Genomic DNA, 15,220 nt, shown 5'->3' with positions numbered 1-15,220 from the left:
TAGGAGCACCTCAGTTGGTTAAGGGACCTGAGAAACGTCTGCATAATACAATAGGCAGAGGAACAAGGTTGGACGTTATGCAGGGTTGCAATGACATGGCGGACACTCTGGGGAGATGCACTGAGATAACTCAAAGTTCTGGATAATAGCATTTCTACAGCTTGGAGAGAAAAATAAATGAAAATCCTGTCCTAATTTTAAAATTGCTTCAAAAGTGATAATTAGAATATTCATGAAAGTAAACTAATTGCTTTCCATCTGTATTAACTGGATTTTTAAATAATGTCTGGGATGGGAAACCTATGCTGTTCCAAGTTTCCAAAAAGAAAAGGGGAGGTTTGTACATTCTGTAAACCCCATAGCCTTTTAACTTCCTCTGTTCCATGCAGTTCACACAGAAAAAGAAATAAAATCTTACTCTCTGTTCCAGACATCAGAATTCCAAGATAAGTTGCCAGATGGAAGACACAACAGGACAGCAAAGTACAGACAGGAAGATTATAAGGCAGAGAGAGAGAGAGAGAGAGAGACAGAGAGGCAGACGAAGAAGAGCAAGGGAACAGGAGACAAAGAAAATGAAAATATATATAAGGAGTCAGAATGAAGAAGAAATCTTAATCAAAGCTGATAATTCTTTGTTACAGACTATGAGTCTCATCCCCTTTCTCTCCACCCCCACCAGTTGCTCAATAATTTCTGGAACTTGTTTCCTCCTCCCAACATGAGACCATAAAACAGTTTCTGCAGAGTGACATTTCTCCTGTTTGTTCTCTGTGCACAAAAAAAGCTTCAGTTTCTTCCCTCTTCACAAACTGAATAATTAAGCACATGCACAATGAGCAACAGGGACTCCCACATTAGGCAGGTAATTTTCACAGACCATACGGATTGCCACAGCTGACAGGCTTGAGAGACCTAGTACAACCACGTGAACGCAAATGTAAGAATGACAAAGACAGTTACTCTAGATCAGCCTCTCTCAACTTGGGTCCCTAGATGTTGTTGGACTACACTCCCAATGTCCCTGACTGCTGGCCATGCTGGCCAGGAATGATGGGAGTTGTAGCGCAACAACATCTAGGGTCCCAAGGTTGAGAAAGACAGACCTAGAGCTTTAGCCTTTTGTACCATCATTTTACAGATGGCAGCGTGCTCACCTCTTTCTCAGCAAGGCACTGAAATCCAACTCTCTGCCTTCTTCATGTCCATCCGCACTGTGCAGTATAGCAAGTAGCATTAATAATAAACAGAAGAGAAACAGAATGCAGTAAAAGCAGAAACAATAGCTTCACACAAAGATGTAGATTAAAGCATCTTCATGCTGAAGATAAAAGTCAAATAAGTTTCACATGCATTTTAAGATACCCCTCCCCACAAAAAAGCGATATACTTCTGCTGATCCAACATTAGTAGCATATAATTTTGTGATTATATGAGTACTGTCTCTCTAAAAGTGACTTATGAACATATTTTGTTCAGGCTAAAATGCAGTCAGGCCTTGTTTTCTCTGATCCTGCAGGATAGGAAAGATCTTGCATGCAGTGAACCACATCCACACAAAATGTTACACCTCCTACAACAGGCCATCCTGTGTTGACAGGAGAGAGCAGGAAGAATTGAGGAAACAGAAGCCTGTTTGACTCAAATTATAGTCCAGGAAAACCACAGTATTTTGCTTCCGTTATTGTTTCAAACCTTACCCACATAAAATAGCCCAAAGTTGTTCTTGCCTTGGTCCTCCATATATTGCTATGGGGAAAGTGAAAAATAATACAATAGCCCAAACCAATAAAAAAATTAAATGAACTAGAATGAAATTCAGCGGTTTATCAGCCTCAAAGGGTAGATGAAACAGGTAAGTGTCAGTTTCCAAAAAGCTGCTAGTGATAAAGGCAAACATTACTCCCAAGGACAGTATTCTACATTATTGTAGCTAACTGCTAAGAAAGCCCTTATCCTAGTTTATACCAACCTAGAATCACAAAAAGAATGGAACTCTATTGGGGGGGGGGGGGACAGGGCTTCTGTGGCAGTTCTCAAAATGCAGGGTCGTAGTGGTGAAGATGTGAATGGTGAAATCCATGCATATTCAAGAGAAATAGGTGAATACAAAAAGCATTCATGCAGTCACTAAGAAAGCACCATTTCATGCCAAAGTGTGTGTCCAGAACACTCTCTTCAAGGAAATGAATCTGTCTCTCATGGATGCCACTGCTCCCTCTCCCAATTGTTCCATCTGTGGTATTTTATCTTGTTAAGTCGCTTTGAGACTTTATTTTGTAAAAAGCAAGTAACAAATGTGATAAATTAATAAATACATGGCTTGTGATAGCCACACTAATTCAGGGACTATATGCTAAGGCTTCAATCAGCAGTATAGCTAGTGGATTTAAAGGTATGCATGTGTTCCAAAGGACAAGCATTTTAATTTTCTATAGATTTCTATAGAAGTTAAAGGTAAAGGACCCCTGACAGTTAAGTCCAGTCGCAGACGACTCTGGAGTTGCAGCGCTCATCTCGCTTTACAGGCTGTCCACAGACAGTTTTTCCGGGTCATGTGGCCAGCATGACTAAGCTGCTTCTGGCGCAACAGAACACTGAAACCAGAGCAGTGCATGGAAATGCCATTTACCTTCCCGCCGGAGAGGTACCTATTCATCTACTTGCACTTTTGGCATGCTTTCGAACTGCTAGGTTGGCAGGAGCTGGGACCAAGCAATGGGAGTTCATCCCATTGCAGGGATCCGAACTGCTGACCTTCTGATCGACAAGCCCAAGAGGCTCAGTGGTTTAGATCACAGCACCACCTGCGTCCCATTTCTATACTACCCATCAACTAAGTCCTTTGGATAGTTTTTACACACAAAATTTAGGCAGTGTGGCCACTGAGCGACAGTTCATCATGAAGACCGAGGCTGAGCACCAGATTAAATGTGGCTACCTAGCGAAAGCTCCAGTCATCCGTCTCCCTCCTCCCATCATGCTTCTGAATAAGAGAGTGACAAAACACAGAATTCAGTTGGGCACAACTTCACTCAGTCCAACAGCAGTTTCTTACTCAACATCTTCCCAACTTTGATAGACAAACACCTAGGGATTCTAAAAGCAAAGGAAGCTTTATTCTGTGAATAATCGCGAGGCAATATTCAAATTGACTGGGTGGTGGGAATTGTCTCCAAATAGATTGTGACTCTGAGCTAGCAAGAAATCAGAACCTTATTTCTCACAACCCCAAGTTCAGTTAAGCAGAGCCAGGTGTTAAAGGCATATAGTTGGAATTTAAAGAGACAGAATTCACAGTCCTTTCACATAAAAGTCCTGGTTATCCCAATCTTTTTTTCTTTCAGCAGCCCATTTAAGGGCAAAGAAGTGCCTTTTTGTTGTCACAACTTGAGGTTGTGAGAACTAAACAATGAGGAGTCATAAACCCTATCCAGTCTCCTCCAGGGACCCACCAGTATATTCTGATCTACTTTTGTTTACCCTGACCTAGCCAATGGAGTCTCTATCAGCCTTGCATGATTTGGATGGGAGCACATTTTTCATATCCATTTTGTGATGCAGATGGGTTGCACATCCCCACCTGTTTTCTAGGACTTTGATGTGTGGCTACTATGTGTGCATCACCAGTTCTATGCAACACCTTCCTGCATGCAAAGCTACCATTGGATCGTGTGTATGCAGAGGCGGGACATATTTGATATTAGCATCCATGTTTACTTTTACCACAGTGTTCACTCACGTTAGCTGACCGGTACAAACATTTCTGAGGATACTCACCCACGTCGGAGTGCTGAGCGGAAGTCCATCTCCCCTGCTGCAGGTGCCTCTGTAACATCATAGATTGGAAAAAGAAAAATTGTAGTAATGAAAATATATTTGCATCCAAGGCACCAACAGCCACACTGTAAACATTCTCAAAATCTTTCCCTCAAAAAACATGAGGGGAAGTAACCATACCTTTCGTTTTGGTTACTAACTTGGAGGCTGAAATATACTCCGAGTTGCAAAGTGATTTCATGCTCTTTATTCAGCTCATAGTGGTGAGGAGGAATGAATGGAAGTCCCCTCAAAGTATCTGCTTTATATACATTATTTACACAATGGGCTGCACATGATTGGCTAATTCTGGAATTCTACTGTAAGCCAATCAGGTTGTGGATTCACTTCTATCTGGAGCATGATTGGGTGGTTCCTGCCAACCAATCATATTGCTGCATTGTTCTAGGACCAATCAGACTGCTGCATTCTGAATCCTATTGTTCTAGGACCAATCAGACTGCTGCCTTTTGGATCCTATTGTTCTAGGACCAATCAGACTGTTGCAGTTTGGATCCTATTCACTCAGTACATAACACCCCTCCCCTCTAAGTTCCAGTCCTGCCCGGGAGGTCGCATTCATAGTCCTGAAGGTACGCCGGCGGCCTACGTGTGCGTTGCGGCCTGGGGTGTTCCCTGGTCCGGGGTTCAGGTTCTGGCTCGTGTTCCAAGGATGCTGGCTGTGATGGGGCTGTTTGGTCTGGTGCAACCTGCTCGCTCAGTCGTAGTTCTGGTTCTGGTGTCCCTTCGGCCTCACGGGTCCTCTCTGTATTTACTGATTCTGCCTCTCCTGCTTGCCCCTGCTGCTCTATGGGCCTCACTGCCCCACTGTTCCCTTGGGACTCCCTTGACCTGTCCTCCTCCTCCTGGTTTTCTCCCGGGAATCGTCGCCGTATCTGGTCGCAGTGGAGGCGCCAGCATTGCCCCCCATCTGTTAGCACCTCATACGACACGGGGCCAGTGACCCTGGTGACTGTGGCGGGTACCCATGCAGGGCCTGCCCCAAAATTCTTTGCGTACACTGGGTCCTGGGCCTCGAAGGTCCGGGGGTTCCTGCCTTCCCCCACCCCTCCCTCATCCTGAGCTCTATCGGGGTGAAGGCGGTCCAATCTGATTGCAAGGCGCCGACCCATTAGTAGTTCAGCGGGGCTCTGGCCAGTCGTTGAGCTGGGGGTGCTGTGCTGTGCTAGAAGGAATGTGGCAAGGCGGTACTCCCAATCCCCTTGCGTCATGCGGCGAAGGGTGTCCTTGGTGGTCCGCACCATGCGTTCTGCTTGGCCATTGGTGGCTGGGTGGAATGGCGCCGAACGGATGTGGCGGATGGCGTTCTGCGCTGTGAAGGTTTGGAATTCTCCTGACGTAAATGCAGTCCCGTTGTCTGAGACGAGAGTGTCAGGGAGCCCGTGGGTTGCAAACAGCCTGCGTAGTACCCGGATGGCTGCGGACGTAGAAGTGGACGGTACCAGTGCGACTTCCAGCCATTTGGTGTAGGAGTCCACCACTATGAAGAATGTTTTCCCCTGAAAGGGGCCAGCGAAGTCCACATGCAGGCGTGACCATGGTGCTCGGGCGGACTCCCAGGACTGGACTGGGGCCCTTGGGGGATCTGGGCGGGATTCTTGGCAGGCCTGGCAGTGTTTGACCCAGGCCTCTATCTCTCCGTCGATCCCCGGCCACCACACATAACTCCTGGCAAGGGCTTTCATTCTTACTACCCCTGGGTGTGTCTCGTGTAGGGCTGTGAGGACCCTTTTGCGGAGGGGCTGGGGAACAACGACCCTGCTTCCCCATAACAGGCACCCCTTGTGGGCTGACAGTTCATGTTTGCGGGTTGTGTAGCCGGCGAATTCTGGCCCGGGGCTGCTGCTGGGCCATCCCCTCCACACCCAGTCCAGAACCCGGGAGATGACCCTATCTTTCTTGGAATGGTGTGCAACTTCTTGTGCCTGAATGGGGCGGTCGGGAAGCAGCTCCAGGCTCATAACCTCTTGTGCAGGTGCTGGGTCGGGGCCTGTTTCCGGTAGTGGTAGCCTGCTGAGGGCGTCCGCATGGCCCATCGCCTTCCCAGGGCGGTGAATCAGTGCATACTGGTAGCTGGCAAGGAAAATTGACCACCTGAGGACGCGAGGAGACAGCACTTGGGGGGTCTGCTTTTCGGGGGCAAACAAGCCCAGCAACGGCTTGTGGTCAGTCACCACAGTGAAGGGCCGCCCGTACAAGAAATCATGGAATTTTTTTACTCCCTTCACGATTGCCAGACCCTCCTTGTCGATTTGCGAGTAGTTCCGCTCGGTTTCGTTGAGTGTCTGGGAAAAGTATGCCACCGGTACCTCTCTTCCATCCAGGAGTTGGTGTCCCAGGACAGCGCCAATGCCATAGGGTGAGGCGTCGCATGCTAGCACAACTGGCAGCCTCTCGTCGAAGTGTGCCAAGACCGAGTTTGAGACAAGCAAGTCCTTGACTGCCTGGAATGCGGCCTCCTGGCGCTGGCCCCACACCCAAGGAGCCCGCTTGTCCAGGAGTCTGTGTAGGGGCTCCGCTACCGCCGCCTTGTGGGGAAGGAAGGAATGGTAAAAGTTCAATAGTCCCAAGAAGGCCTGAAGTTCAGTCTTGTTCTTGGGTGCTGGGGCATCACAAATGGCCCGTACCTTGTCCCCAGTTGGGTGGACCCCTTCTGCATCCACCATAAATCCCAGAAAGTCCACCTGAGGCACTCCTAGTAGACATTTTTCCCGCTTCACCTTGAGACCCGCCGTCTGGAAACGGTGCAGAACGGTGCGGAGGCGGTCCTCAAACTCCTCGGGTGTGGGCCCGGCAATCAACACATCATCGAAGAAGGGGGTGACACCAGGAATCCCTTTAAGGAGAGAGTCCATTAGATTCTGGAATATGCCTGGTGCCACGCTGACCCCGAATTGCAGCCGCTTTACCCTGAACGCTCCTCTGTGCGTCACAATCGTCTGTGCTTCTGCTGTAGCCTCATCTACTGGCAGCTGTTGATATGCTTGGGCCAAGTCCAGCTTGCCAAAAATTTTCGACCCAGCCAGGGTGGCAAGGACATGGCTGACCACTGGCACTGGGTATGCATGGGCCGTGAGGGCCTTGTTTATGGTACATTTGTAATCTGCGCAGATGCGGACCGAACCATTAGGCTTGACGGGTGTGACGATTGGGGTTTCCCAGGGGGCATTAGGCACCGGCTCCAGCACTCCTTGCTCCACGAGTCGGTCCAATTCCTCATCTATACGGGGTTTCAGGGCGAACGGGACCCGGCGGGCCTTGAGCCTGACCGGTCGTACTGCAGGGTCAAGCTGTAGAGCAATGGGGGGGCCCGTATACTGTCCCAACTTCCCATCGAAAATCCCCGGAAATTCCTTGCATATGGCGTCCACGTCCACTTGTAAGCTCATGTGGTTCACCCCGGTGATGGCTAGCCCCAGTGGTCCAAACCATGCCAATCCCAGTAAGCTAATGTAGGGGCCCTTGACCACAAGCAAGTCCAGTTGCCGCGTCCGCCCTCTGTATTGCACCCTGAAGGTCCCCACCCCCATTGTGGGGACCTTACGTTTCTGGAAGTCCCGGAGGGTGAATGGGGCCGGCCTGAGTTTGGGACCCCCAGTAGGGCACAGTTCCCTTAAGGTCCTTGCCGAGATTATGGATAGAGTTGAACCCGTGTCAAGCTCCATGCGGCATGGGGCCCCCTCTATCCGTACCTCTACATAAATTTTCTCTACGTTGGGGTGGGGCAACTGGTATACCTGGACGTCCGTGAGCTCCGTTGAGTTGCCTTGGTGCGTTGGGCCCCTGGACCTGGGGCTCTTGGGTTGGTCATCTGATGCCTGGTGTCGGGTGGGCTGAGCCCGACACACCCAGGCGATGTGTCCCAATTTTCTGCACTGCCTGCACTCTGCGTTGCGGAAACGGCAGGTCCTCCTCTCGTGACTTTCTCCACAGCTTGCGCAGTTCCCTCCTTCTCGACGAGGCAGCTGTGGTATGTGGGCTGCTTGAGTGCGCTGCTGTACTCGGTGCACCTCCTCCCTGTCGGATCCTGAGTCGTTGGTGAGGTCTTCGTGGTGGACCGTCGGTTGGGACGGCTGGCTCGGCCGTGCCTCTTGCGTCGACCTCTCGGCAGCTTCCGTTGCTAGGGCCTCCTCCAGAGCGACCTGGAACGTTAGGTTCTTCTTAGCGTAGAGGCGTCGTTGCAGCTTCTCATCCTTCAGGCCACCGACGAGGCGGTCACGAAGCATGTTCTCCAGCTCTGAGAAGTTGCAGAACCGGGCAGCTTGGCGGAGAGAGGTCACAAACCCAGTTATGGTTTCCCCAGGGGCTTGCCGCTTTGCGTAGAAGGCATTTCGACGAGCCACCACTGAGGGCTGTGGCAAAAAGTGCCCCTTCAGCTGTTCCATTATTGTTTTGTATGGAACAGTAGCGACGTCTTCAGGTGCAAGGAGAGCCCGGGCGATTTCAAACGTCTCCTCTCCGCAGACGCTGAAGAATATTGCCCTCTTCTTGGCGTCTTCTTCATCGGTGATCCCTTTGGCTTCTAGGAGGAAGGTGAAACGGGAGGCGTATGCTTCCCAGTCTCCAGATGCTGGGTTGAACGGCGAGAAGCTGCTGTCGGTAGCCATTCTGAGTTCCTTGGGTCCCGGAGCTGAAGCCTGGATACACGGTGCGAGGCAGCGGTGTGGCAGGTGGCGGTGCTGCGATGCTGTGTGTGGCAGTCAGCTCAGCGGGATCCCACCTTCGTCGCCAGTGAAATATACTCCGAGTCGCAAAGTGATTTCATGCTCTTTATTCAGCTCATAGTGGTGAGGAGGAATGAATGGAAGTCCCCTCAAAGTATCTGCTTTGTATACATTATTTACACAATGGGCTGCACATGATTGGCTAATTCTGGAATTCTACTGTAAGCCAATCAGGTTGTGGATTCACTTCTATCTGGAGCATGATTGGGTGGTTCCTGCCAACCAATCATATTGCTGCATTGTTCTAGGACCAATCAGACTGCTGCATTCTGAATCCTATTGTTCTAGGACCAATCAGACTGCTGCCTTTTGGATCCTATTGTTCTAGGACCAATCAGACTGTTGCAGTTTGGATCCTATTCACTCAGTACATAACAGAGGCTGAATAAATTATATTTTTGTGTTCACCGCAGCACCTTCCTATAGGTGTCTACTCTACTCACAACCACAATGGTGAGTGTGTATAGCCTTGGGAGCTTTGTCTTTTATAGTTCTGGCATTGATGTTTTCCCTGCTTTTCTTCTAGCTGTCCCCATTGGGAAAAGCTGAGCAATCACACCCCCGTTTTGCTTATGTTCTAGCTCTCATTCTTCTTTTTGCAACATAGTTTTCATTTTTAAACTGATTCACATGGTTGCACTGAGATAAATCTTTGTTTACATTAGAGCATAAAAATAAAAAACAATAAACAAGCAGATAAACGTTTCAGGATATGTTACCAAAGTTGTGCCAAAGGGGATGAAGTGGGTTATTGGCCTGTTTATGTTCTTGTTTTTAGTGCGCTTTTTTTTTAACTTGTACTTTTGTGTTGTGAACCTGAGGTCTTTGGATGGAGGATGTTATGAAAATTTAATAAATAAATAATAAATAATAATTGCCAAAATTGTTACAGATATGAAATGATGTGTAATAACGTGTATTGCTTAGATTGGCGACCAACTGATGGGAGAACTGTTTGGTTTTATATAGTATTTCATGCATGCCAGACTGTGCTGCAAACTATGGATACCGTTCTACCATATGCCTGGTTATTTGTATAATAGGAGACTGCATAAAATCGTCATGTTTCTTTTGGCCTCTTGCAACTTCTAATAATGTTGTTTGCCAATTTTCAATATACCATATGTCCATGGTTAATAATTTTTCTTGTAGTGGTTAACAGATATAAGTTCCTTGTTTTTAATTTGCAACATATCATGACAAGTTGAGCCAGTCCTAGGGTCATGGGGACTGTCTGCCCATAATCAAATTATTTCTGTAAATATATTTTTTCTGATTTTTTTCAATTTTTGGACACTCCTACCACATGTGTTGATATTCCCCAATAGTGGGACATCCTCTCCAATACATTGGGGAACTGCTTGGTTTTATATAGGCTAGAAACCTAGGTGTTAAATTCCAGCCATACACAATTTGAAGAACTCTTTCTCTGGGGGTTGCCAATATGGTTTTGTATGGCACTTTTGTCCACAGTCTGTTCCACGCCTCTTCTTCAATTTCTAAGCCCCAATTCAGTTCCCACCATCTTCTCAAATTGTGCTGAGAGCAAAATTGAACATCTATAATAGATGTATACAAAGATAGTATTAGTTATTTTGTTGGTTTTTTTGCTATTTTGCCAAAAGCCCATGATATTTGAACGGATGTAATACCATAAATATTTTCCAATATTCTGACACATTTAGGGCCAAATCCTTTTTTAAAACCACTCCAATTAAATACTTTGGTTTCACATAGTCAAATGCTTTAAACAAATGCTTTAAAAGCGGTAACTGCACGATGCCTTTAGAGTAAAATTGTTGGTCAAACTAGTCATCTAAAAATACTGCAAGTTCCTGTATTTGAGGGGAGTCAGAGAATTGGGTTTCCAGCACAGTCCTACTTACTCTTTCAAATCTTGTGTGGGGAAGCACTATGTGCGGTAAAATTCATTTTCCCTTCTTTGCACTTCCTCCTTTAGAACTGAACCTAAATAGAGCCAGGGTTTATATTCTGACACATATATATATATTTTACTTTTGCTGACTTAACTGACCAGGACTAGATGGAGATACAGAATCCATCTCCATTCAATTTGCTTGCAGTCAATTTCCATTTTTTAAGATTGTTTGTTTTAAAACAATTTGCTTGTTTTAAGATTGCCAAGATTAAAAAACCACAACCACAAACAAGACATGACTTTGATTTTTCAGATAGGTTTGTTAAATTAGACTCCAGAAGAGACAGTTCAGCCAGAAATCGTGTCAAGGGTTAGCCTAGTTAATACTCAAATACTCAATAGTTCTCTTAACTGAATCCACAATGAAGTTGTCATTATGTTCCTTAAAATCTGTTGCAAAGATAGGAAACATTTATCTGTTTTGTTTTAAAATGCATATTTTCTTTCTTTTTTAAGTGTTCAGAAATATGTATTTACATGAAAAAAATTGTGCAATTTTACAGATCAATGTGGAAACAGGATGGAACAGACGTATAAGTTGATGGATTCAAAATTGAAATGGAACAGAATAAGACTGATTCACCATGCCTAGTATGAAAGATCTTGGAAGCTCTTAAATGTATCCCTTAAAATAAAGGCTACCCTTTGAATTATTAAATATCTCCACAACAGGGGATGTCTGGCAACTCAAATGACAAGTGGGGGAGATCTTTAACTACAGTTAATCGTACCATTTCTTGCTCGCCCACCCAGAACTCTCATTCTTACTCTTTTACCAAGTGGCCTCAGTGATCCCCCTCCCCAGTTGATGTAGCTTTTCTAATCAGTGCTTATCTCAGAAATATTATCACCATGAAGAAAGGAGGGATAGCTACTCCAGCAATGCAAAGGCACCTCTGCCATTATGAAAAATCATCTTACCATTGACAACGAGGCTAAAATTACAGCTATCAAACTTGTCCTTCGTAGCCGCTTCACATCTGTATGCTCCTGCATAAGCCATTTTTGCTTCAATGATTTGCATTTCAAAGACATAAATCTTAAAAGAAGAAGAAGAAATAAATGGACCATTTCACACAAGGCATTTTGCATTCAGATCTCCTGCATTGCAGGGGGTTGACTAGATGATACTTGCGGTTCCTTCCAACTCTGTAATTCTACGATTCTATGTGTGTCTGCCTGCCTGCCAAGAGCACTGAACTCCTCTTGTGTCTTTGAGAAGCCCAACAAGCATTCTTCATTCTCATCTATAAAATACCCACACATTCACTCTTTCCTCCTCGCTTCTCCAGATTGAAAATGTTTTTTGCATCTTCTTCTCCAAACCTTCCAGTTGCCAAACTTTCGCCATTACCACGTATAGATTTGGCAGTGTATCTAATCTTCTTTTAAAGCCATCTAGGTTGGTGGCCATCGCTGTCTCCTGTTGGAGCAAGCTTCACGGTTTAACTCTGCACAGTTTTTGCCCAATAGAAAGAGTAGCTTTTAATAAACTTTTCGTGACACAAGAGGAATGTAGGGTAGCTAGTGTATGCAACTCCTGGCATTTCTACTGCAGAGGAAAGATTTTCTTTAGCCTTGAAACAGCAAAAAAATAAATAAAAAAAATGCTAAAAATAAAAAGATGGAAGGGTCAGTCTGTGAGTTGTACCTTGTTATTTCGGTCATAATTCTCATGAAGCTGGAGGTGTTTCCCCACTTTGCTTCCCAGGTCCATCCACTTCCCCTTGAACCATTTCACAGAAGGCTTCTTCAGGAGGCTTTCGCCTGCCACTTTGGCAGTGAATGTAATGTTCCCACCTTGAGAAGGAAATATATTAAGGTGAATGTGTGATCTGAGGTGTAACGACTGGAGAGAGAGAGCCAGCCAGCCAGCAGAAGCATCATGTCCACCCATCCCAGCTCTAGGCTATGCACTTACCAACAGTCACTTCTCCATCTTGTGGCCGAGTCACAAAGACACCGATAGGATCCACAGGCGCCTCTTGCTGGGCTTCTGTAGGAAGAACTGGAAAGCAAATGAATGACCCTGGCCTTTGATATCTGAGATACGGGTCTTTAGGACCAGCCCACTGCATTGTATCATGTGTTCTAGACTACAGTGTGGATATTTCACGCTACTTCCAAGCTGCCCACAGTATATGTTTCTACGTATAGAGCTATTCCTTTGAGATGCTCCATTAACTCTCACTTCGCAGGCCTATTTCTAAACTGTTTCAACAGATCTTGCCCTCCACGTGTCCCACCCCTGGCACATGCTGTGGGGACGAGGCTGAGCGTGGAGCCCAGCGCCGGCTCCTCCTCCCTGCAGCATGTCCCACTGGGCAGGACGCATCACATGACGCCATGTGCTGCATCATGTGATGTCACATAATGCGCCCCCCAAAATGTGGGGGGCAAGTTTGCATCCCTGCCTGGAACCCCTGGAATCACACATTGTTTGGAGATTGAGGTGCAACAACAGAACTGGTCAAGCTGTGCTCGAGATGTTGACTTGTCAAAATGGTCCCCTTTCCTCCAATGCACTGACAGACTTTAATTCTATGGGAAGGGGGCCAAAATTCCACAGATGACAACTTGAGTGCACATTTGTGCGTACCGATAACGTTTTGACAGGTTAGAGTAGGGTGACAGCTCAGTGCCAAAGTACATGCTTTGCAATTAGGGGTATAAGAAGGCATTTTCTGTTCTGTCATGGATTCGCTGCTTGCAACTGGAGTTCATCTTCTACCAAAATCTATGTTATATAATTTCTTGCTGTCCGTTGTGACAAAATTATGTAACATACATTATGTCATCGTTACATTATTGCACTCCATTCATTTCAATGTAAAGAAAACACAATGCAGGTAGATTACATATTGTTTGAGGCCTGAAAGCAACAGCAAATACTGATCGTATTTGCTGCACTGATTCTCCATCATCCCTATTTGCAACTGAAAGGCCCTGAGCTCAATCCCCGGAATCTCCAGGCAGGCCTGGGAAAGACTCCTGTCTGAAACTCTAGCTGTTGCTAGTCAAATGAGTTTGATAGACCCATTATATGGCTTTGGAATGGAAATAGAGTTGCATGCAGCGAATCCAGGGCAGAACAGAAAATGCCTTCTTATATTTGTAGAAGATGGCTTCCTATGCCCCTACCTGTAAAAGGAAAACAGTGTGTGATTTACAATGTATTTGGACCAGTAAATAGGGACAGTTGAAGTGCATGCACAGGCTTGCATTTTGTAATACATATTATACAGTGCTGCAAGTGTCTCTGTTTTTCCCTTTGGTACAAAGACACATTTGTTTGACACATGTACAAAGTAGTATATGAACTGGTGCCCGTTTGTACATTTAATATAGCCAGGGCTTTTCCCCCAGCAGGAACTCACTGGAACTCAGTTCCAGCACCTCTCAGGTGGGCGCCATTGTCATTCTAAGAGAACAAGGGAGGTGTTCGTGGTGAGTTCCAGCACCTCTTTTTCTAGAAAAATAGCCCTGGATGTAGCTCACAAGTTCATTATTGTTCTTCTCTTGCTAGTGACTATTTTTAAGTGTTCCTACTTTTCCCATTGAGCCTATTATTTTATTATTTTCATTATTCCAACTAGAGGGAGACTACTACCATCACATCTTGTTTACCTTCTGAACTCTTGCTATCACCTGTAGGTTCATTTGAGATAGTTGGCTGAGAAGCATCTGCTCCTTTAGGTGCATCTGAAACAGCTGGTTGAGGAGCAGGTTCAGGAGGAGGAGGGGTCTCTTCTACCTTTTCTAGAAAGGAAGGGAATCAAAGAAAAGTAATTAAAAGCCCCATGTTATTTTCTATATATAAAAATGTTTTATTTCAGTTTCGCAATAAGAATGAATAAGGGACATGCTGAAAACCTGGTGCTTTTCAGCAAAGTATAGTGTATTATTTTAAATGGTGTCTCATGTTACATGCATTATCCTACGGTATGTGCGCAATAGGATCCAAATAAGCAATGAATAAATTCATACTTTTTGAGCAGAATGCATGCTCAGATGTTGCAAAATTTGAGCAAATGATGCAAAATTGCATCATTTATGCATCTGTCAATAGAACTGGTCTTACATGTTTGCTTTTTAGGGTTTGAAATTTTATTTTAAGAAGGCTTTAATGATATAAGTTAGAAACTTGGAAATATTAGAGCAGCTAAAACACTTGATGTTAAAAGTAGGGGAAGTGTGGCTGTAGAGCACAAGATTATTATTATTTGTGGGTTTTCTTTCCTGCTCTTACATAAACTTTGCACTGAACAAAGTAGACTCTTTTTAGAACAGTTAAGCCCTGGCCACACAGGCAACTCAGTTTCTGAAGAAAGCTTAATATCTTTGAAGGAATATACCGTAATGAGAGAAAAGATGAAAATGAAAAAAAGATTAGCTGCCTTGTTTCTGTCAAGACACCCAGACAAGAGTGTATTGTACAATTGTTTTCTCAAACCTGTTCTCTGTAGGGTTGTTGTCCGGAATGATTTAGCTGCATAAAACTGCAAGTGAACTGGGGCAGCATTCTTCCTTGTTCCTTCTCAGGGAAAACTGAAATGCCTTTCACCCTTAAAATTGATGTCTCAATCATGCCCTTGACTGCAGAGAGACCAATATGCGAGGATAGATTGCTGTGGAGTGCTGGGTCATTCACGTATTGTCAGGGCCATAAAACAATGCTTGACTGTTGAGTTTATGTCCCAGACAAAACCACAACCCT

At 45.5% G+C, this 15,220-nt stretch overlaps 1 protein-coding gene across 1 annotated transcript in view; it reads right to left on the bottom strand.

The window, feature by feature from the left end:
• Positions 1-15,220, bottom strand: part of MYBPC3 (myosin binding protein C3) — a 79,815-nt gene that overhangs the window by 46,172 nt on the left and 18,423 nt on the right. The window contains exons 3-9 of the mRNA XM_081902685.1: positions 14,131-14,262; positions 12,425-12,511; positions 12,155-12,303; positions 11,425-11,542; positions 3,781-3,829; positions 2,942-2,986; positions 1,158-1,214 (exon numbers count right to left, since the gene is read on the bottom strand). Coding sequence (XP_081758811.1) covers positions 1,158-1,214; positions 2,942-2,986; positions 3,781-3,829; positions 11,425-11,542; positions 12,155-12,303; positions 12,425-12,511; positions 14,131-14,262 — 637 coding nt within the window. The remainder of the gene's footprint in view (positions 1-1,157; positions 1,215-2,941; positions 2,987-3,780; positions 3,830-11,424; positions 11,543-12,154; positions 12,304-12,424; positions 12,512-14,130; positions 14,263-15,220) is intronic.

The sequence above is a fragment of the Podarcis melisellensis genome, assembly GCF_964234715.1.
Source record: "Podarcis melisellensis genome assembly, chromosome: 1".
NCBI classification, from domain to species: Eukaryota; Metazoa; Chordata; class Lepidosauria; order Squamata; family Lacertidae; genus Podarcis; species Podarcis melisellensis.
The sequence above is the reverse complement of the archived record's forward strand: the minus strand, read 5'-3'. Positions and strand labels throughout refer to the sequence as shown.